The sequence below is a fragment of the Platichthys flesus genome, chromosome 9 (assembly GCF_949316205.1).
Source record: "Platichthys flesus chromosome 9, fPlaFle2.1, whole genome shotgun sequence".
NCBI lineage: Eukaryota > Metazoa > Chordata > Actinopteri > Pleuronectiformes > Pleuronectidae > Platichthys > Platichthys flesus.
The window spans coordinates 6231212-6253487 of record NC_084953.1 but is presented as its reverse complement, the minus strand read 5'-3'; the positions used below and the strand labels follow the sequence as shown (position 1 = coordinate 6253487).

Genomic DNA, 22276 nt, shown 5'->3' with positions numbered 1-22276 from the left:
AAATGCATCATATCTTGAAGGAGATCTTGACCTTAAACTTTAGATATTTTGCTTTCCAATTTTACTTGCACAACAGAACTATTTTCTTTCCTTAACATCACATCACATCTTTGAACATCTCACACTCATGTTCCTCCTTTTATTAGTATGTTTTTTAAAACCACCACGCTCTTAATCTGTTCGGGGTCGAGGCAAAGTTCAAGGCTTTGAGCAGAATAACTTGTGCCAGGAACTCTCAACAGCTCATCCGCTCTTCAAAAGGGAAAATTAAAGCCAATATGCGTAATCTTACTTTTCCCCGTGGAATCAGTCTCGTTCCACTAATGCACCAAATCTTAAGAGCGAGATTACGACATTTCACGGATACTTTGTTTGTGTTAACACCATCTCGCTGCCAAAGGCCCGATCAACTCACTGAGCCTCTTTTTTCCATCATGGCCCAAACAACTTTCAATCAAGATGCTGTGTTTTCCTTGGATGTTTGTTTGGAATAACATATTAGAAAATGGCGTTAACCTCTAAAAAAGCTGATTCACCTCGTCCATTATTTAGACTGAACCTTGCTTCGAGGTTAATGTGTCACGGCTGAAAGATCGGCGAGCACCAGAGAGCTTTCACATGTGCAGTGTTTCTCCTGCAGGGCCACTTTATCTCTCAGGCTCCTGGTTTTCAAATCAGGTACCGAGGTCTCCTGAGGGAAACTGGGTCACCTCACCAGACGTGGCATCGCGCTATGAAAGCTGTGCTCTGACTTCGGGATCTTTACGATGGAGTTATTTGGTCTGCATCTTTAATATAAAACGTTTGTGTCTGCATGTCTCAAAGCCTGGGTTACATGACGTCACCTTGCAGACACTCCTTCGGGACAAGTCTCCATCCATAATACCCATCAACACAAGCCCCCCTCCCTCCCCCCTCCGAGGTGTTCCTCTCTCTAAAACCATATCTGAATCTTTGCAAGGCGTCAGGCTCCAGTTCTTTCCAACTCTCTTTGCCAAAGCTCTCTGCACCGCTGTGTCCTTCTATGGCAAACACAAGGGATGAAAACAGAGGGAGCATTTAAAGAGTCCCTGACATCACTGAAACAACCCTCCTCCATCAGTGGTGCCTCGGTCCCCTGGTGGCTGCAACATGCAAACACATCATACAGATGTTTAGTTTTTCCCAGTGTTTTAGTCATAAAAACCAAGGAGCCCTGTTGAATGGATCTGTCAAAGCAGGTTTACCTGCACAACTCCAGCAGAGTCCTGTGTTATCAAGTGCTCCAGTGATTTATTATTGAGCTTTTCACTAAATCGGGGGATTCGACACCAAAGACATACAAAATTGTTGTTGTAACTGATGCAGAGAAGAAATCCTGACTGCTGGTTACTTATATGAGTGAAGCTGTAAAAACATAGAATCGTACAGTTTCAATAATGCAACTTGATGCCTTCCCTGTCAGGGCCCTGTTCTTCACACGTGGAGAACCGTCCACATCATAACACAACAATGTAACGCGTCTCTTGAATCCTGTCTGTTGTCAGTTCTGATGCAGGACCTGCAGAAGTGCAGCTCGACAGCTGGATGATGATTCTTTTAGGTTGAATATGTGAAATTACTTTCAGGCACATGGCTGCACTTTGCTCAAAGATGCAATCATTAATGTTGATATGATTATTATTCTCCATGAGTGTAAGCTGGATTTTTAAGAGCATCATTATTTATTATATTATATATTATTATATTATTATTTTTTATACTTTACCAACAATTTATTTCAATTAACTTAATTTCAGTAGAAGATGAACACATAGCAGAAGTTTTTATGGACGCTAAAAGATTCTTAGATTTAGTCCACAGGGACATCTAGTGGACAGACACGGCAGTAACTGATGCAGTGACTGTTTCTTGTTCAGGATACCTTAAAGGATATCTGGTTCCAGACTTCCTCTGAAACAGCTAAAGAAAATATCTGACGTATATTTTGGTTAGAAAATCCTCAGCAAAAATAGAACAGAACAGTTTTTAGGCATCGTTATATTTATGTGTGTTTATCTTGGTGTCATCCTGATGTATTTGCTTGTTGCGGCCACAAGGGGCCAGAACATTACTACAGTTTAAAAACAAGATCTACGCACATCTGATGAGGCTGTGTGCTTTTGTGTATGTATGTAGCTTCCAATTAACAATTTAAATAACACTATTCAAAATAATCCAGACAGATAATGGCAAACCTGTTCTGTAAAGTGCTTTGAGTGGTCTGGTTGTCATTAAGACTATAAAGGTACAGACATGAGTGAGTGAGGTGATGAGTAGATCTCCTAGAATAAATCTGATCTGTTGTGAAAACCTGTTTACTCTACATGTGAGTGTCTGAAGTTTGCATCGTTCACTGATCCAGAAACAATCACAATAAATATTTTTATTTTCACCATCAAAAATAGACAAAAAATCTTCATGTGCAATAACAACCACTTTTCACAGACGTTCAAAAGTTTCCATTCTTTTCTTCCTCTCGTTCCAAATATACAATTTTGAATCTTTAGTTCACATCAGACAGTGAGTGCTCATGTTGATGGGCAATGACGCTGAAAAGAAAAATAGATCACATCTCTCAAACACTATAACAAAAGTCTCAAAACACATTACAGCACAAAGTACAAAAAAAATACATTCTTTGGCCTGGTGGGCGAGTGAGTCCGAGCAGATGTTGATGAATTCAGGCCCCAGATAAATCCACCTGTCGTCAGTGACTCCAAGTGTTTCCATCGGCGTGTGGTTTCCTTTGGTCACACCAGCAGATCCGAGGTGATGTCCCAGTTTGGCCTTTCACAGTCAACTGGGCTCTTTTTATTCTCTTTCAACCTCTTTCCTGTTTCCCTTAAAAGGATTCAGCAGAGTGAGAAACATATTTTCAACATGAGGAGCAGATGGAGTAAATGTAGGCACACGTCATTTTCTTTTAATGTGTTTATAAAACCTGGCCCACTAACATCTGGAGTTTGTCCGCAATGAGAATGGACACAATCTGCATTCACTCCAGGGTCAAATCCACGGGAGCGCCTCTCTTTATGAGGAAAGCAAACTAAAGAAAAACAGAAAGGCAAACGTCTCTTCTGGCAATGGGAGAGGATTCAATTGCCTTTTTGAGAAAAAACCTGTGTACACCCACTAATTCTGGTGTAATAGAGGTACAACATAGACTGAATATAAGGATGGACGACACCTGACGACCAGATGTCAGTGTGTAAAGAAACACGTAATTTTTAACATGTACTTTTACTTTTTATTCTGTTTCATGTCCCATCCAATAACATTCAGGAGGCAGGATTCATGCCCCGTACTGCAGCCAGCCACCAGAGGGCGACCAAGATACTTTGGATTCACTTTGGCGTCAATCTTTACATCAAGTGAATGTCTCAGTACCCTCGTGCATGAATAACCAGACTGCACAGTTTGCAGAGGATCAGGATGACACAGTAGAACCAGAGTTTAAAACCCCGTAAAGAAAGAAAGAAAAGCCCCGTGACTGAGGCTTGTGGCCTCATGACGTCTTCACCCAATAGCAGCATCGACTGATTTCAAATTGCAACCGCACATAAATCGAGGTTCCTTTTTTCTACATTTTCTAGCTCCACATCTTATTATTACAGAAGCTTTCAGACCTGCACTGAAGACCCAACGTTTTCCAGAGGGGCTGTGTGTGAGAACGCAAACTGTCAGAGTCAGTTGCTTCGGACATTTTTCTGGAACTTTTCCAGACAGCTCCCCTGGTAAAAACGTCCAAGTGAGGCCGTGTGAGAATACAGCAGGAAAACGTCTGGGGAAAATCACAGCTAGCGAGTAGGTGTGTCGATGACACTTAAAAAGCTTGAATACGAACATCTCAGGATGACGAAAGAGGCACCATACACAGAGCTGACTCCAACTAACTCCACATCTACATTCAAAAGCTATTGGCGATCAGAGCAGACGCCCGTGTTGTGCTCTTAACATGTTTATTTTACACGTTGTGTTCTTTCTCGTGCGTGATTTGCCCGGCCGCCCCTCGACTGAAATCTGCTGTTGTTATGAACCCGTCTGATCCTGACAATCTCATATGTCAAACTCCGGACCCATTTTGTGCTCGAGGGAATGGATGCAATTCCACCTTGGTAATTGCTGAATGATTCCACAACACAATGGTTTTAATGGTGCGTGTTTCCATTGAAACATAGGCCCTGTGAGGGTCACAGCTGGGTTTTTCTGTCCTGTAGTTGCCTGGTGCAGGTAGCTGTTCTGAACTGAGGGAGGTACAGCGGAGAGAAACCACCCGTCGAGGCCGACAGCAGCTGCATCGGTCCGCTCGAGTCCTCCACGCCGAGCAGAGGGCGAGACTCCACGCAGCAGTCCTCCCTGGTCAAAACTACATTTTTGCCCAGCTCCAGCTCCAGCTCCTCCTCCTCCTCACTCTCCTCATCCTCAGCCGGGTAGTCCATTCCTAGATAGTACAAGTCCTTCTCACCTCTCCCCTCGCCCTCGTCCTCTTGCTCTGATGTTTCGGAAAGCTCTTCCACAGAGTTGTAGGAGCAGGAGCGCCGCGGGTCGTCCATCTCCCCGCCGCGGCAGCTCTCCAGCTCCCACAGACCGCCCTGGAAGGATCCTGAAATGTCAGAGTTGTTGGCGGAGAAATTGCCCTCGTCGCTGGAGCTGCATCCACTGCCTCCCTTGTACTGGAGATGAATGGACGGTTGGTCCTGCTTGGGATCAGAGAGCAGCACTGTGGAGTATGTGACTGAGGACTGGGCCGAGCTCTCAGTGCTGCCCGGAGGCTGCGAGACGCCGGGTTGTAACTCGATTCTCGGGTATGAACCGGTGAAAGCATCTTGATTAAGGGCTAAGGACGGAGCTCCACCCAACAGCACCTCGCTCTCCGTGAACTGGCCTTGGTCGACCTCCGAGTCAAACCCTGGGGTGAGAGAGATGGATAAGGCACTGGGCGGGTCAGTGGTCAGTGGCACAAGAGGGGTTTGGACCAGGGCGGTGGTCAGAGCTTCGAGGTCCGCTTTGTCCACGATGACGAGTTTGGAGATGTTCTCAGAGGGCATGAGCAGCGACCAGTTGGGGAGAGCCTCTGAGGGTCCGAACAGCTGCTCCAAGGTGTCGCTCTACAAACAAATACAGATGGTAAATAGAGGAAGGACAACAGAACGTTCAATCGATAATTACCTATAACATTATCGGTGTAGGATATACCAGATGCATTGAATAAATGAGCATTCATGTTTCAATTCTATGTTCAAAATGTATATCTACCTTTTTGAAGTCCAGTCCTTTAGCCCATGAGCACTTGTTTGGGTTGGGTACATCCTTCCACACAAACTTCTTCATCCTGGGAATCAAACACAGGAAACATTAATGTTGTGGGTCCAACCATCTTTTCTTTCTCCCCTTCCTTTTGTCTCCTGCCTGATTTCTCCTCCCACCAGCTAACATCAGGTGTAATTAGACCCGTGTGACCTGTTAAATGTCACGCTGGTCATTTGTCACGGTCGGTGTTTCTCAATTAGAAAGCAGCACAGGGATTAACATCATCTATCATGTCTTGCAAGTGTCAAGGTAGAAACACAAATTCACGACACGCTGATGCTGTAAAATTGCAGTAAAGAGCGAGACATTATTATGTACAAATATAAAGATTCATTAAAACTCAAAAACTCCTCAGCTTTCTAAAACTAAGGAATATAATTGCTTTTGACTGAAGAGGTGTTCTTACTGGTTTTGGGAGATGATCAGAGTAACAAACAGGACGATTGAGAGGAAGGAGATGATCATCAGCATCATGTAGGCTGCAGGGTCTCCTCTGGTGGCTGTAACAGGTGGACACGAGAGGTTAAAGGGGCTAAAGCTGATGAATATGATGCTGCAGAAAAACATGTGAATATTGCTCTCACCTATTGTGTACATTGGCTCCCCCTCTCCGTCTGCAAACACTGGGAACAAGTAGAAGCCGTATTCCTCTGAGCCAAAGAAATCCCCTGTGAGATGATGGGTGGGGTTAGAGGTCAGGTTGGTGAGTTTATATAAAAATGATAAACTTGGTTTAAACAGCAATTTTCTTTAAGTTACAAAGTGATAATGTTACTTTACTGAGCAACAGCGCCCTCTGAAACCACAAGGGGTGATTGACTCTGTTGGGCTCTCTGGCAAAGCAAAGATATTACCCATAATCCCCGGCTTCCTGAACCAGAGACACCAATGTAACAAAAACACTAAACTCTGAATCTTTGAAAATTTGAACCTTGCTTCCAAACACATGGACCGGGGTGAAAACAAACTTCTTGGCAGAGGCTATTAAAAGCTACACACGAAAGTAAAACATAAAAAACAAGTTTTATGGTGAGATTTAAACAGTTCCAGAGTTTGGGCTCTAACAACAAAGTCACCCGGACACCAGCTGTTATCTAGGAATAACCGGCAGAGCGCCATCTACAGATCTAAGGGAGCATGTGTTGATTTGCTTATGAAGAATTCAGTGATTCCCTGATCACAGAAAAAATAAGAAGAGAAAGAGAAGATGTCACCTCTCAGATGTCCAGGATGCTCAGTGTAGGGAAGTCGGACCCACGTATCTCCACTGTGGGCTTTGTGATGATCAGACCCGTGCTGTCTCTGTGGTACGGTCCACTGCACCACCATGGACACAGGCACGGAGCTGTTGTCCAGCAGAGTCCAGGACAGAGACACGGAGGTGCTGTTGACGACCGACACACCGAAGGAACGCACACAGCGACCTGCCCACCGGAGAGAAGGGAGAGGAACAGAGTCATGAAACACAAGCTCAGCAAAACACAATGAATTTCAGGGATTAAAGGAAACCAGTACAATCACCTTCTTTCCCTAATGCTCTGGAAACGTACTGGAGCTGTTTCAGTTCATTTAGATTGGGAACTAGTGACTTCAATGATCATTGTTTCCTGTTTGGCCTTTTATTAAATCAATTATTTATTTCTTACACTGAATTTAACTGTGGTATTTACATTCATACGATAGCTTATGAAATGCAAGACTTTAATTCCCCCTATTTAACAATTATTATATTATTATAAGAACTATCATATACATTTCATTAATAGTTTATAAAACTAAAATGTAGCTATTAGTATAATAAACAGATGAAATAAATATAAGACAGTAAAACACAGTGGAAATCGTGTAAAACAAGTACATGTTTTTGATAAATGCTCAATAAACACCTCATATGTACATATGCACACAATTTTATTATAAACCTATAATGTGTTAGAAACCATCCACTATATACATTTACTCATCAAACCCCTCCTCGTAGCCTGAATATAAATCGAGAAACAAATTATACATTTTAATTTGAAGAACACGTGCAGCTGCTTCAACTCGGGGCACAAGAGATCAACACCTGAAGTTTTAATGAGAATGAAAATGTGAATCAATCCGCTGCTGGTTCAGCTGAACCCATTTGGTCAGAACGCTAACGAGAAAATGTCCAACAAACGGCTTCCTCTGGAAAACGGAACGTGACCATCTTCATAAAAAAACCCATTAAAATTAGTGGTTTCTTGAAAAGCAGCCTTCACTGGATTATGACTAATAGGAGAGAGACACAAACATTTCTATGTATAACAACAAACTCAGGGATTCATAACCTTGTGACCTTCGTTCTGCTAATGGCCTTTACTACAGTCACACTAATGGCTGCAGGAGCCACATAAGGGCTTTTAAAGGGTCCCTATAGACACAGTATATTAAATGTAATGGTTAAATGGATGATGAAGAATTACAGGAGTAAACAGGTTGTAGCCACAAATCAGAAGAATCTGTTGAAAAGGTCAAACCAGGCGATCTGCAGATTAGCGTCCTTAGGACAAAATATTTTTTTCTGAGAAATGCATTCCAGAAACAAAAATAATTAGAAAATTCAAAAAAGCTGCCATATTTCACATGATTTGGAAAATAAATAAATACAATCACTGGAAACTCTCTTGTCTGCAAATTTTTCAGCTGTTTTGTGGTGTACAATAATAATCACATTCTCTTCATTCCAGTATTTGAGTCTGAGAGTGAAAAGCACTAATGAGCAGCTAATTTACAGTTTGCCCTCAACTATAGCTTCACTATAAGACCTGTGCATTTTCACAGTGGAACCGAATAACACATGTCTGTGACCTCAGCTACAGATTTCAGGTCTTTACCGGAAAATAAGAGCAGATTCAAATCTTCAGAAACTGTTCTGCTCTCTTCTGGCTGTGGATGATTTGATATATTTTACATTCTCAAAATCCTGATTCATGGTGTTAGAGTGATCCTAGTTTGTTCCAAGGTGTATTATATTGTTTATTTAATTTTTTTTAAATGTTTTATTTATCATTTATTCATTACGTTTCTGTTAAATTGTGATTTGTGTTGTTTCTAAAATCATTTTTGTCTATCTAATCTCATTATTAACCCCTATCTATGCAGGGACATTTTAAAAAGTCTTTAATGTGTAATACATTTCAAATAATTTTATTTCATCTTATGTCTGATGTGGCTGCAGTTAATGATTATTGATCAACATTGATTAATCCTGCCCTTATCTATACTCTATTCTATTCTTATCCATTTGAGGGTCACTATATTGATTTGTCTATAAAATATCCACAGAAAAGAGAAAAATTTCAGTCACAGTTTTCCAAGTTGATGTTGATTTACCAACAGCCCAAAAACTCCCATGCAAGAGAAGCAGCAACGTTTCCCATTCGAACAAAAGTCAATTATCTGACGACTTCGTTATCTGCTCAGCTTTGGTATTTTCACATTGAGTTTTTAATTGGATTGGTTTTTTGGGACGGAAATGAAAACGACAACTAGAGTCTTAACTGATCTTCTGGAATAACCTCAGTCCCCGGTGGAAAAAAAGAATAAAGCAATCTCCCAGCTCACTCACGTTTGGGCTGTCGCTCCAGCGTCATGTGGACGTTGTTGGCGGAGCTCCCCCGACTGTTGTAGGCCTCCACGGTCACAGTCTGCGGCTCCCGGTTCCACTCGAAGCTGTAAGAGGACGCCGGCTCGATCCTCTCCCTCGTCACGGCGCCGCTCGAGGCCTGTTGCTTGACGATGAATCCATCCAAACAGTAGGAGCGCCCTGACACCGGCAGGTCCTGGAGGACGAAGCAGAACGTTGAGTCTTGAATGCTAAAGTTGGTGTTATTCTAGATTTCTTAATGTATTTTAGATGGGACGCTGGGCCTTGAGTGCCATTCGAGCTACATGTATTTTCACGAGTGTACCTTAAACAGCAGCGTGACATTAGTCTGGTTCCTGTACGGGTCGTCTTGAAGAATCCTCCAGAAATTAGGACCATGCTCAGGAGCTGAGGAGGAAACCAACAATTGCATATCACTGCAGCTTCCTGTCTGTGAGTGATGGTGGCAGTGGTATTGGTGGAAGGTCGCATCATTAAAAGGCTTCAGGTAGGAGATGAATGGTGTTGTACCTCCGCTGTTCTGTGGAGCCGAGTAGACGGGGTCGCTCCACTCGCTCCAGTAGCCGGTGCCGTTGGTGTGCATGCAGCGGACCTGCACCACGTACACTCTGCACATGTCCGGCACCGCAACCTCCGCCACTGCAACCCGCACTGGACTCTGGACCTGCAGACATGACAGATTATCTTGTGATATTTCTCACGTGGGAAACTGAGAAATTTCACTAATGGAACAAATCTGATCTGTGGAGCACACTTCTACTTAACCCGAGAGAGAACATGATTCCTGCGTCTCTCTCATCAGTTTGAGTTTTGATGCCATGCATTCAATTTCTTAAGAAGGTATGAGACTTATTCTTACTCCTGGATGTTTGGTCCTGTGGTTCTTTCTAGATCAACAGATGTCTTCTACACACAATGAAATATGATCTAAGGTCGACCCAGTCCTCTTTATTTTAAGGAAATACCCATAAATGAACAAAAGAGGATTGAAAGTGAACCCAGGACCTCATCCTGTTTGTTACTCATCAAACGATAATAATCAAATTAAGAGATTTGATCATTTGTTTTTTTTACGTAAGGATCAGTTAAACCACAGTATCAGGCTCACGCACCTTCCACTCGGGCTGGGCTCTCATCATGGATGGCGAGTGGTACCGAAGCTGACACTGGAGCCCCTCCACGGGCAGAGACGGGGGCTCCCAGGTGACCAGCAGGGCCCCCCTGCTGTGGGTCACGGCCTTCACGTTAGTGGGGGTGTGGGGTTTCACTGCAGGGGAGAGAACAACAGAGTTTGGGTGTGTGCCCAGACATTTCACAAATCTCTAATGTGGTTAGCAAAGGTATGAAAACTGCTTAAAGTGATTTATTCTGAAATCAGAGAAGACACATCCTCCTACATGAACCGGCTCTTAAACCACTCGTCCTCACCGTGATCTATGGGCGACAGGTAGACGGGTTTGGACCGGATCGGGCCCAGCCGGGACTCCTCCTCCAGCCACAGCTTGTAGCAGTTCATCCTCAGCGGCTGAATGGTGCAGCTCTTTTGATCGGATCTGACGTGCAGGCAAGTGGGTCCCATCTGGCCCACTTCCTGTCCCGCTCGGTCCCTCTCCTCCATCACATCGCATGGCAGGTCAGCCCACCTGGCAAGGGGGGAAAACAGAGAGTAATATGTAAAATATAAACCAAAGATATTCTCTTAAACAGTACGCAGTGATAAAATGATTGCATTTAAAAACAGATTTATTATTGCTGCCTGTGTGTTTCTTCAGAACTCATTGTTTCATTGTTGAAAAGCTTCAGAAACCTCGTCCTCCTCCTGTTTCCTGCACCTTTGGATTTATTTATAACAAGGCCACTGTGTTCCTGCAGCTGCTTATTTGGTGACAACAAAAGCCTGTTGTTGTTTTTGTTCCCTGAATGAAGCCAAAGACTACGAACCCAAGACACAAGTATTATACCTGTTGTGATAAGGGCTTTGTTTAGTGCTTTTGAGGTCATGACTCATGATGAAGGTGATTTACAGCAGAGGAAACAAAGAAAACAAGTTCTTCCAGTGTTTGACTGGAGAACGTGTTGTTCAGGAGTCTCCAGGTTTGAATACAGAGTCTTGATTTCAGGTTTCATTCACAATGTAAAGAGGTTCAAATACACTTTCATCTACTGTAACAGTTTGTATACCTGGATTGAAGTTTGGGCACAGTTAACTGTGTGTTCTCCCAGTGGCAGTCCATAGCATCGATGTCCCCGTTGGTTACACAGTTGATATCAATGGAAGCTCCTGAAACACACACATACAAAATAAAACATTAACCCAAGGTGGACTGTGCACTGGGTTCACTCCAGGTCACATTGTTGTGATGTCACACGTCACTACTCGGGTTTCCTGTCTTTGTCCTCGGCAGCAGGAGGAAAGACACAAAATGAGAAATGACCTTCTGCGATCAACTAATCCCAGGGATCTGTTGCTCAAATATTTCAACAACCATTCAACTATATGTTTTCACACTTGGTTTGTGTTTTATTAATTATTGGAGTCTGCTACTCGTCAGTAGTGATGGAGCTTCTCAAAACATTGAACCCCTGGGTCCCCTGGAAATGTTCTGTTGTTGTTATTTGAAGCGCGTTTCTGTATTTGCATGTGTTGTGACCTTTTTTGCAGCACTTGTGTCTTCAAATTGAGTTGTTTACTTAATCTGCAGGTGTTTTCTCCTATTTGTATGTGACAATCTCAACGACTGCGTGTTCACGATAACAGCAACAACGAAGGTTTGTATATGTTCATGTCTGAGCAGAATGTGAGGTTTGATGCCGCACAGCTCACCCTGCACATAGATCTGGCTGTAAGGGTTGGCGAACTTCTCGGTGCACTGCAGCAGGTCGTACATCCGAGCCTCTGAAGGACGCACTGTGATCTGGCTGACCTGGTTTTGGGTGAAAGGAAAAGTCAGTCATCCTGCATTAACTTATTTACCTGGACTGTACTCTTCTAAAAGGAGAGTCTCTTATTTCTCACCCATTGGTTGACTGGGTGGTACTGGCTGCGACCCAGCGGCTCAAGGATGTTTAGAACCCATTTGGCCGCGCTGGCGTTGACGCTGTGGTTGTTGAACACACAATAGACCGTCACGTCCTCCCCCGCTTGGATCACACCTATCTCCGGGATGTAGCTCACAGCTGTGCGCGCAAAGAAAAGTGTCACAACAGACGTCATCACGGTTTCTTTCATGATTTATGCTTTATATTTTTGTTTTCACAAAAAATTCGCTTTGAACTACTTCTTTCAATGAAGGCCAAAAGAGAATGAACAAGACTAAAACAAAGACCATTCATCAATCAAACCAAAATCATATTTCAATCGCCCACAATATCAAAATGGATGTTTACAAAAGAAAACAGACAAAAAGGAGTTGTTCTGAGTCTGAAACCAGTGTGAGGGTGTGAGCTCCTCCTCAACCGCCTCTTCAGTTTGCACTGAATCATCAGCAAAGCAGGTGAGGACCTCAACAAAAGAAAAGTTTTAAAGAAAGGGTTTCCTGTGTCACTGTTGTTCAAAACTTTGTACATAAAAGCAAAAAAATGCCAATCTCTGGATGTCACTAGACAGAACGTAAGGGGATCAACAAACTCATTGAAGTTCAGGCTCTCTGGGAAATTCCTGGACAAAATTGAACGGAAATCCATCTAAAGTGTTGAGAAATTCATGGATCGAGCAGCATTACCAAATTTAAATCCATGCATGACTCAAAATGCTGTTTCTTCACCAGTTTTATTTTTCTGCATAGTTTTGTAAAGCCATAAAGAATCCCTTGAGCCCCAGACCCTGTGGTGAGAGCTGTGCCTCTGCAGCGATTTTCAAACAATTCCTCAAAAGCTTAGTGAACAATGTCGGTTGACCTGAGTCACACATTCACAGTGCAGAGGAGGAAAAAACCTTGCAGCCGTTCCAAAGAATCCTCTCTCTTGTATCAGTGTATCTGTCTGTGTTTTAGATGTGGTTCTTACTGTGAAGGTAGATGTGGTGACTTTCACTCCAGTCGCTCCACAGCGGAGGCTCGTCCAGGCCGGAGCTGCGAACCTGGAGGGTGTAGTTCAGATTTGGCTGCAGATCCAGAGTCAGTCGGGGCTCTGCAGGCACCGACACCACCTTCAGTCAGATGAGAGGAGAGAAGCAAACGTTGATTCAAAGATGGGGTGAGTTTTTCAGAGAGCTCAGGACTGAATAAGCATAAATCATATTCATTTAAAGCACTTTATAGAAGTGTCAAATTACAAACCTGCCTATGTGTGCAGGCAATTTATCATTTTAAATTTTATTCAAAGGTTTAAAATACATGGGTTTCTTAAGGTGTTACTGAAAGGAAAAAAAAAATGTATGAAAGAACTTTAAAGGAAACTAATTTGAGGAACACGTGTTGCTGGCGATGAGGAAATGTACTGCTGAACACTAAGTGAACTGTTGAATGCTGGGTGTGCACTCCAAGGCTTTTAAAACCGACTGTGAGTAAGTCGCACTGAATAAACAACTGTGGCGGTGGAAATGTGCGCTGGATGAGAGCAGCAAATATAGACTGAATGAAGTAGAGTTCGTCTGTGCTTTTCAATGGAAAATAGCTCTGTTTCTAAAGAACCTTGAGGATATGTTGACCTTTCTTTATTACAGATGTGCAGGGGTCGGCACTGTCGCCTCACGATATGAAGGTTCTGATGTGTCTTTCATTGTGGATTTAGAAGCTTGGATTATTGGAGACTCTAAATTCCCTGTAGGTGTGAATGCACATGTGTGAATAAGCAGCATAGATAACGGATTGTGGTGGATTTTCTGCTTATCTGATACATGGAACTAAACTGATATTTCTGCAGTCAGCTGATCTCACCTGATATCAACCCGGCCAATTCATCACTTTTAAGCGTTTGAAGCGTAATGTGCACCTGACGTTCAGACCTTCTTTGCAATCTACAGTTAAACAAGATAATTCCTGCTTAAAGCCAAATGAGTTTTTGATAGAAAGTGAATTTTTAGCTTAAGAACAGTGCCTAAAGATGACATTAGTTCAACTGGGTTGCATACTGCTTACAAGGAGAAAAGACAACTTGATCATAGTATTTTAATAATCATATATTCTCAGCAAATAAGGAATTATTTGTTTGATTACATTATATAAATTTGAAAGAATAATTCCTTCCTGAAATATAGGGGTTTCCTGCCTTTTCTCCATCAAGTCCAGAAATTTAAAATCTTTGATTTATTCAAGATAACCTGCAGGTTAACTGATCTACTGATGATGAAAAAAAAATTGTATAGGCAACCTGACATCCCTCATGTATGCAGTGTGTCACAGGTGAGTGTTTACCTGCCAGGCTGGGTGAGTGCTGTTGAAGGCGTATCGGACATTGTATCTCAGCGGACCAGTGCCAGAGTCCGAGGGGTCGTCCCAGTGTAAAATCAGCTCTGCCTCTATGGTCTGAATGTGTGACAGGTTGACAGGAGGACTCGGTTTCACTGCAGAAGAAAAACACGCACAAACTGAACTTCATGTTCCACAACACAATCAATAATCAGACGAGCGACTGGCAGTCATAACGTTGCTTTAATCCTGCTGTAAGAGCAGTTTCATTTTCATAAGGTCACTAAATCCTGTGCATTATCACAATAAGTGTAAATGCAATTAAAGGGATTATATTGTCAGAGTAAAACATACATTTGTGTTGGGTTTCAATCCTTTCTACGGGTCACACATCATTCTCATTAGTCACTGAACACCTCACCTATTTCCTTTCTTACAGAGAAAACAGGAGATAACACAACTTCACACCTATACTGTCATGTGGAAGATCAATACTCAGGATTATCAATATTTAATGAATGGATCAGTCACGTCTCCGGTGTAGAGTTAATGAAAAAATAAAGACAAGGTACCAATTTCTTAGCAAGCTTGGCATTAATGACTAATACCCTTCACCTTTTGGTCTTTAAATATACACAGGAGATGTATGAAGCGCATGTAGGGAAATTCCATGGGTGACTTTTGAATAAAAAAACACATGACATCTAATCTGAGAATCACAGGAAGGCTCAAATTGAAGGTCAACAAGCATTTTGGGTTGATTTGGTGTCAGTTTCATATTCACTATCATTGGCTGATGTAATAAAGGTGTAATAACAAACAGGTCCAAGTTCAGACAGGGCAGTTAAACCACAAAGACGTTGGTGTATGATCAATTAGTCAACAGCGTGAGTCACGGCTGAACGTTTTCTTTTCCAGACAGAAGATAATTTTCCCTCTGAAAGGATAATATATACTTTTTTGAATTAGGGTGACGCAACATGGGATTTACTTTCCATATATAATGTAGAATTACAGCAGCAAAGTGAACAAAATATTAAATCCAGGAAACACAGAGCTATTAGTCTGATTCTGTTCTGCCCTGGCAGTTTAACCAAAGAAGACGAAACAAACATGGAAAGTCACTGTGGAGACCTAACAGCTTAGACACACACAGCCACACACACACACACACACGCACACGCAAACACACACACACACACACACACACACACACACACACACACATGGTCCCTGTGCCCCGCAGCGTCAGGCTGTATTCCAGTCTTGTCATCTAATCAGACCTGAATCAGATGTTTTCTTCTTCTGTGTTTCGTCACTTTGAAGCTTGACTTTGTTAAATATTTAAAATCTCTCCAGTTTCATACATGGCTGAGTTTACTCTCAGCACATTAATGCCAGTAACTAAAAGTCTTAAATGACAGGAACTTAAACTCGGGAGCTGTGAATCCACTTCAAAGAGTGCATCACATTCCAATAAGTGTGGTCCCACCTCTACAATACCAGAATGTCTATTAGCTGCCTTAAAATTTCATGTCTGCAGATTTCCCAGAGGCCTTTGGGAGAACTATCGTCCTTGAGAGGTCCAAACTTATTAAAGGTGAGGAACTGTATAACCCCAATCGGGCTCTGCAGACGTAATGCTGACACTTCAGAACCACATTTATTTAACCAATTTATATGACAAATAACTGATTATTCAAATAAATGTAATAAAGGGTTCATGCATTACTCCCCTGTATGATGTCATAGTGACATCACACTGAAGTCATTCCTACCATGTGATCATAGATTGTTTCTTAGATCCATAAAGGTCTATTACGATTCAGGGATACCTGCATGACATCATTTTCTAACCTCGTTCAGACTTCATCCTCCTTCCTTCATCATATGACATAACATGACTGGGAATATATATAATGCATCTCTGATCAGTATAAGCCTTGTAATGTTTAGACTGCCAGGTTATTAAGAAAAATCAAAAATCCATAAGTGGAAAGCAAATCTAATTTCTCCAGAAATTAATGATTTACCAACATAAAGTGACAACTCTCCTAACTCTGCAGAAGCAATAGTTCAGGAAGGCTGGTGACAGAGTTTTTATTTTACCAACTCCAGAACAGGTTTACTAACCCAAAAGTTTTTCAAGTTAAATGCAATAATCATTTACTTTTCCTCACGGCTGCATTAAACTATTGGCTGAAAAGTGTCTATTGGTAAAACTGCCATGTTGCATCCTCTGGATTCTTCTCCTATAGTTGATGTTTCAAGGAGCTATGAATCAAAATCAAACGGAAAACTGTGAAACCAAGAAAAAACAAGTATAGACACTAAAGATAAACCCCGTTCTTACCAGGCCTGGCAGGAATCCTGAGATGAAGGGGCGGAGCTTCGGCGTTGGAGATGCCTACAGTTAACACGAAGCTCGTTGTGGTGTCGAGATCAACAGAACAAACGAGGGAATCCTCCGCTTCACAGACGACAGGATCATCGGTTTGTCCATCATTCACCAGGGAATCATCTTTCTGGGACCTGGAAACACAGTGTAGGAAAATAGAACAACTTTAAATTAAAAACCTTTAATGGAAACTACATTTGACGGAATTTCCAAAAACATAGCAAACCAGTGGAGCCATGATAACATTCATTTTTCTTTTCAGTATCTTGGAGGATTATGAAACATATCTTTAATATCTACTCAACATAAGACCAATTAAAACAGACGCGAGAGGTGAAACTGCTCTGTAGTTTGTATTTACTTTGCTGTGTAACATGTAATATCTACACATTGCACCTCTTATCCAGTGTGTGTTACAACAGTGTCTCTTTAATCCAACGGCAAGAAAGATCTGGAGCCAGTGTGATATCACTCGCCCCCCCTGCTTGTCAAGGTAAACACACAGGCTGAGCCCCCCCACTGAGCCCACACACACACACTCTGGACAAGGAAAGCATGAATGGAACAATAGGAGCAGCACAGGTTGACTCACAACAGACGCTGGAAGCTGACGGCCATGAGACCTGCATCCTCAGATGTTTGAGACTTCAGATCACAGGTCAGTGTTTCCCAGTTCACATCGATCCTGCACGTTACGTCCAGACAGGGGCCTGTTGAAAAATCAGATTTCCATGTTAGTGGCAGCGTCAGTGTTGTCCCCCCCCTCCCCCCCCCCCAATGGAGGCTTCTGAGAAAGAGGTTCATTCTGAGGCGTGCTTCTGCTTTAATATTATCAATGAAAGACAACACACAGTATAAAGGCTCCTCCAGCTGTGCAGGTTCAGCCATGAGACGGAAAATTATTCTGAATTTATTCAGGTCGAAGCTCTGAGAAGTCATTGTTGAAGATCATTCATAATAGTATTCTTAATCTCGATGCTATAGTTGCTCTAGCTCTGGTGTTGGGGGTGCATTGTAAGTGGTGCAGGTGGGAGATAAAGGAAATTCTAGTCTGACTAACATGCAAGAAAGGAAGAGAGACTCTTTGAAACACTAATCACAGCCTGTTGGTGTGTGAGTGACATCGAGCTGATTCACCTCTTGACCGCCGAACATAAAGTAATCAAGACGCACGCCTTCAGCATCTGTTTAATTACCACTGCATCCAAGAGGCTCTGCCACCATTGACTGGGATGCGTCACAGATCAATTCAAACACACAAATCAAACTCATCCCTCCGATGCCTCATTGTTGGCTCACCTCCACCTTCACCTCCACGCTGACGGTGTTAAGAGATCATGTTCATAGCGAGGACGGCACCAAGGCCAAGCAACCCGGCACATGACTCTTTATCTCAATGAGGAATAAAAAGGAAAATGGAAATAGCAGGATCATCGTCACCAAATTGAACAAACTGAAACAACACAATAAATATGTCTGATCACATTGTTTCTTAAGGAGTAAATGAAATTGGTAAAAGTCCTGGTTCTGCCCCTTTCCTTGTGAGGACTGATAAAAACCATGCTGCACCTCATGAACCAGACTGTGTGACGTGATCACAGCACAGGACTCATGTCCTCCCCCACCTTGACGGTGGGGGGACGCTCGATAGAAATCCACTAAAGTGTAATGAGCCAGTCAGGCCGATCATTGGGGACATCTCTGTCAGTAAAACACATCGTCTGTGTCACGCTGACAGCCGCTGTTTCTTCTGATGAGCCAGAGCCACATCAAACCTGCCTGCTGCTACGTGGGTTCACGGGTGTATCGACTCCACGTGTGTGGTAAACAAACACAGGGTGTTGCGTCATGCAGAGATCAACGTCTGTCCAGTGTGGTTTGACTCAAGCTGAACAGGGAATGGAACGAAACTATAAGTGTCGCGTGACAAAACCACGGCTCGATAGCACCACTAGGGATGCAGCCATGTGATATCTTTAAAATTGAAGAAAACACCACTTCAATCAAGCTGCACCAAATAACACACACTCATAAATATCGGTCACCTTAATATGGCTAAGTCTCTTACTTTGTGAAATGACTCAGGGGCTTTGACATGGTCTCAGTTTGACACATCACTCTAAGAGAGGAAGCTGCAGTGTTGTGCAATTGTTAGTTGCCTTCCTCAGCTCGTGAGTTAAACAAACAAACAAATAACCCAAAGCGCAGGGCTGAAAAATAATATATGTTGGATATGTGTAAGAGTATAATAAACCCCATAAGGCACAACCTGCCTCGTAAAGTCTGATACTGATCAACTCATGTTAAATAACTACATCATATGCAAGAAGTCCTTCATCAGCCTGGACAAGAAAGATTGACAAACCATGACACGCCTCGATCAAGATCTGTGGGTAAATGTTTGTTTTGCAATCCTCAACCACTCTGACAGATGAGATGATCAGTTTTCATACCGGTGTTGACTGAACGTGTCTCGGTTGTCAAGCTGCTGAAGCTGCAGCGGGCATCGTGCGGGAGCTTGGACTCTGAGCGGTGTGTCTCCGGTTCGTTAGAGTGGGTTGTGTGCGAGTCACAGCACAGCTCATCGTGCCACGGGAGGTCCAGGGCCTGGAGAGGGGCTCCGTCCTCGGGCTTCGAACACAGAACACCTGCTACAAAGAAACAAACAAGTTTAATCATGTCTGACTCAGTGGGAAGGAAAAATAAAACTCCTCAAGAAGCTTTATTTTGAAGGTTTTGTCTGCATCCTGAAAGCCACAAGACAGTATGATGAATATCAATGTTTTCTGTAAATATAAATTTTCTTACATTTGCATTAAATCATTAAAGCTTGAGTCTGAGTTTCAAATTTTTTGAAAAATATACATATTGTACATTTGTTTTAAGGGTATAATATTAAAATCGAGCTAATATAGAGTATATACAAAAATGCACGTACAAGAACTTAATGAAAATACGGTTTAATTTTTAGAAAAGGCAAAGTGTATTGATTCATTGGCAGGATAAAGTCTAAGGTCAGGTTGAATCTCACTCTGGGTGTGAGAGCCCTGTCCTCCTCCAGAGATCTTCCCCCTGCAAATCTTTATTTTTCTTTAATAAAACACCAAACGCAAGAAAGACTGTTTCATCTGCTCATTAAATTCACTTCTGAAAGAATGTCCACCACAGGGGGATATTTTCATTCATAGTTTCTTTCTGTACTTTTAGTTTTTAGTGAACTAGGAGTCATTGTTCGTTAAAGTAGCTGTGTCTGTGAAAATCAGTTTTAAAAAAGCCACAAGGAGAGAACAAAGACCGTGATAGTGAACAGGTCACACAGGTTATAGATCTCAGGACTCGCAGGTGAAAGTTATGATCAAACAACCTGCTCTGTCGGTAGACATCAATTTGGCAGCTGAACCGAAAGGAGCTGTGCACAAGGGAAATCTGACCCAAAGTAATACATCTCATGGACTCGTGTGTCAACACTGGTTTGAAGCCTAGGTGGACTCACACATTGTTATTTCCTCAAACCTCAGATGTCATCTGTTCCAAGATTTTGTCTGGAACTGACATTTATTTACAGAAAACAGATTTGAGTGATAGGGCAAGGTTTATCAATTAATTTAAAGGTTTTGAGAAGTACTAACATCTGTTATAATATACTCCTAAGTATGTTTTGGTAAATCCATTTTGTTACAGAACTTAAACTCTTTGTGAAAGACATCCTTTTAGTTTTGTAGGATTCAAAAATACAATAAAAACTTAAGTCATCCCAAAACCGAACCCTGAGGAACTCCTTCACAGAAACATACAGAATTGAATTGCATAACTGACTATCACTGAACTTATCATTGGTTTCCTATGTTTTTTATTCATCAGTTGGCGTAGAGATGTTCATACAACAAGCTGACGGTCACATCTGATGCTTTGGGCATGGAACTCACCAGGGGACACCAGGATATTCTGCATCAGGACGGTCAACACTACAGACCGAAACCTGCACAGAGAAGAATGGATAGAGAGAAAGTGAAACAGGAGAGAGATGAAGAAATAGTTACAAAATATACAAAAAAACAAAAGTTTAATGCTAAAGATAGATATACAGGTAGAGATTAATATTAGTTTATTTATACCAACACATGCAATGCTAGGTAAATGTATCCTCTGCATTTAACCCATCTGGTGCAGAACACACAGAGCAGTGGGCAGCCATTTACAGCGCCCGGGGAGCAGATGTTGGGGGTGTAAGGTGCCTTGCTCAGGGGCACTAGACAGGGTAGAGAGAATTCTCTTTGATTTTTGGACAGATCAATCCAGGTTTGTCTTTTGTTGTCTCTCCGTGGAGTTGAACCAGAGACGAACCAGAGACCTTCTCTGCCCATAGTCCAAGTTTCTGCCACTAGACCACAGCCTCTCCAGGGTCAATGTCTAGGTAAATGTAGGCCTCAGGAATATGATTATGAATAATATTAATAATTTCTAAATCCTGCTATTGCAGGTTAATCATGTGTGACGAGGTCAGTTTTTATTGGTTTTACCTCATTTGGGTGTGTTTCTTTATATCCTGATTGTTTTTTTTAACCATATTTTTATACCTTTTGAAATCACACATGATTCCTTGGCATTACAACAGTCTCCGCTCAACGGTGTGAAGGAATGTCGAGTGATTTCTCAATCGGAAGTGACAAACCCTGGCAGTTGGAGGATTGCACTTAATGTCACTGTGAGAACACTTTGTGCCAGAGACAAGGGAACAGTGACAGTGACAGAGTAGAGTGGAAGAACTGGTGGACCAACGCCTCAGCACATATAATGACACAATCACACAAGACGTGGGTCAGCAGTTCTCATCAATGGCTTTTCAGCGCTCCAGTGGAAGCAGGTTCATTGTCTGCTTATCTTCAGGCTTGCTCATCATGAAACAATGGATCCCAGTCATGGGAAATTGTCCCAACACAAGATGCTACACTAGACGTTCATGTCACTATCAATTGCATTAAAGTGGTTATTTTTGTTGATTTATTTCCAAGACATAAGACATATGATCACTTCTTCGAGTGGCTTAAGCTACTTATTCTGACTTCTTCGCCCATTCTCACTCAGTGTTAATCGCATGTTTGAATACAATGTGAACATTGTGAAGTCATTTGAGGATTAATATTGCTTCAAATTTGCTGAACTACTAAAAAATCTTTTGGAATTTTCATGATGTAACGTAAACGTGTTTTTTGCATTATAAGAAGATATTTTCATGTTATTCTGGCACACAACCTTATGATATAACACAATATTTCACATTACGACAACACTTTTTTCACTATAACCAGATGAATTCTTCTTTAATATGAAACTCATGTTTGAAAGAAGAAACGTGCTGAGAAAAGAAACTCATAAAAAAGGCCTCGATTACACAATCTGATTCCACCCCGCGCCCGGGTTGAGACGTGTTGGGATTCTTCTGTTGTTAAGGGCGGAGGACGATGCAGTATCCAATAATATCTCGTAACGTGAAAAACATCTTCTTATAACAATAAACCTTTCCCCTACATGATACTGATTTGCTCTGTCTTATTCTGCTGTTTT

At 42.1% G+C, this 22276-nt stretch overlaps 1 protein-coding gene across 3 annotated transcripts in view; it reads right to left on the bottom strand.

The window, feature by feature from the left end:
• Positions 1–2389: 2389 nt before the first annotated feature.
• The window catches only part of lepr (leptin receptor), a 39157-nt gene continuing 19270 nt past the window's right edge, over positions 2390–22276 (bottom strand). For 2 of the 3 annotated variants that reach the window (XM_062395371.1, XM_062395370.1), the window contains exons 3-21: positions 20638–20690; positions 19165–19362; positions 17304–17421; positions 16667–16845; positions 14320–14468; positions 12971–13112; positions 11982–12142; positions 11790–11889; positions 11147–11246; positions 10394–10608; positions 10078–10232; positions 9476–9629; positions 9270–9352; positions 8927–9140; positions 6546–6755; positions 5916–5999; positions 5738–5831; positions 5278–5353; positions 2390–5129 (exon numbers count right to left, since the gene is read on the bottom strand). In XM_062395371.1, coding sequence (XP_062251355.1) covers positions 4212–5129; positions 5278–5353; positions 5738–5831; positions 5916–5999; positions 6546–6755; positions 8927–9140; positions 9270–9352; positions 9476–9629; positions 10078–10232; positions 10394–10608; positions 11147–11246; positions 11790–11889; positions 11982–12142; positions 12971–13112; positions 14320–14468; positions 16667–16845; positions 17304–17421; positions 19165–19362; positions 20638–20690 — 3403 coding nt within the window. In that variant the 3' untranslated portion in view covers positions 2390–4211. The remainder of the gene's footprint in view (positions 5130–5277; positions 5354–5737; positions 5832–5915; positions 6000–6545; positions 6756–8926; positions 9141–9269; positions 9353–9475; positions 9630–10077; positions 10233–10393; positions 10609–11146; positions 11247–11789; positions 11890–11981; positions 12143–12970; positions 13113–14319; positions 14469–16666; positions 16846–17303; positions 17422–19164; positions 19363–20637; positions 20691–22276) is intronic. The other variant, XM_062395372.1, reaches the window with a different exon arrangement.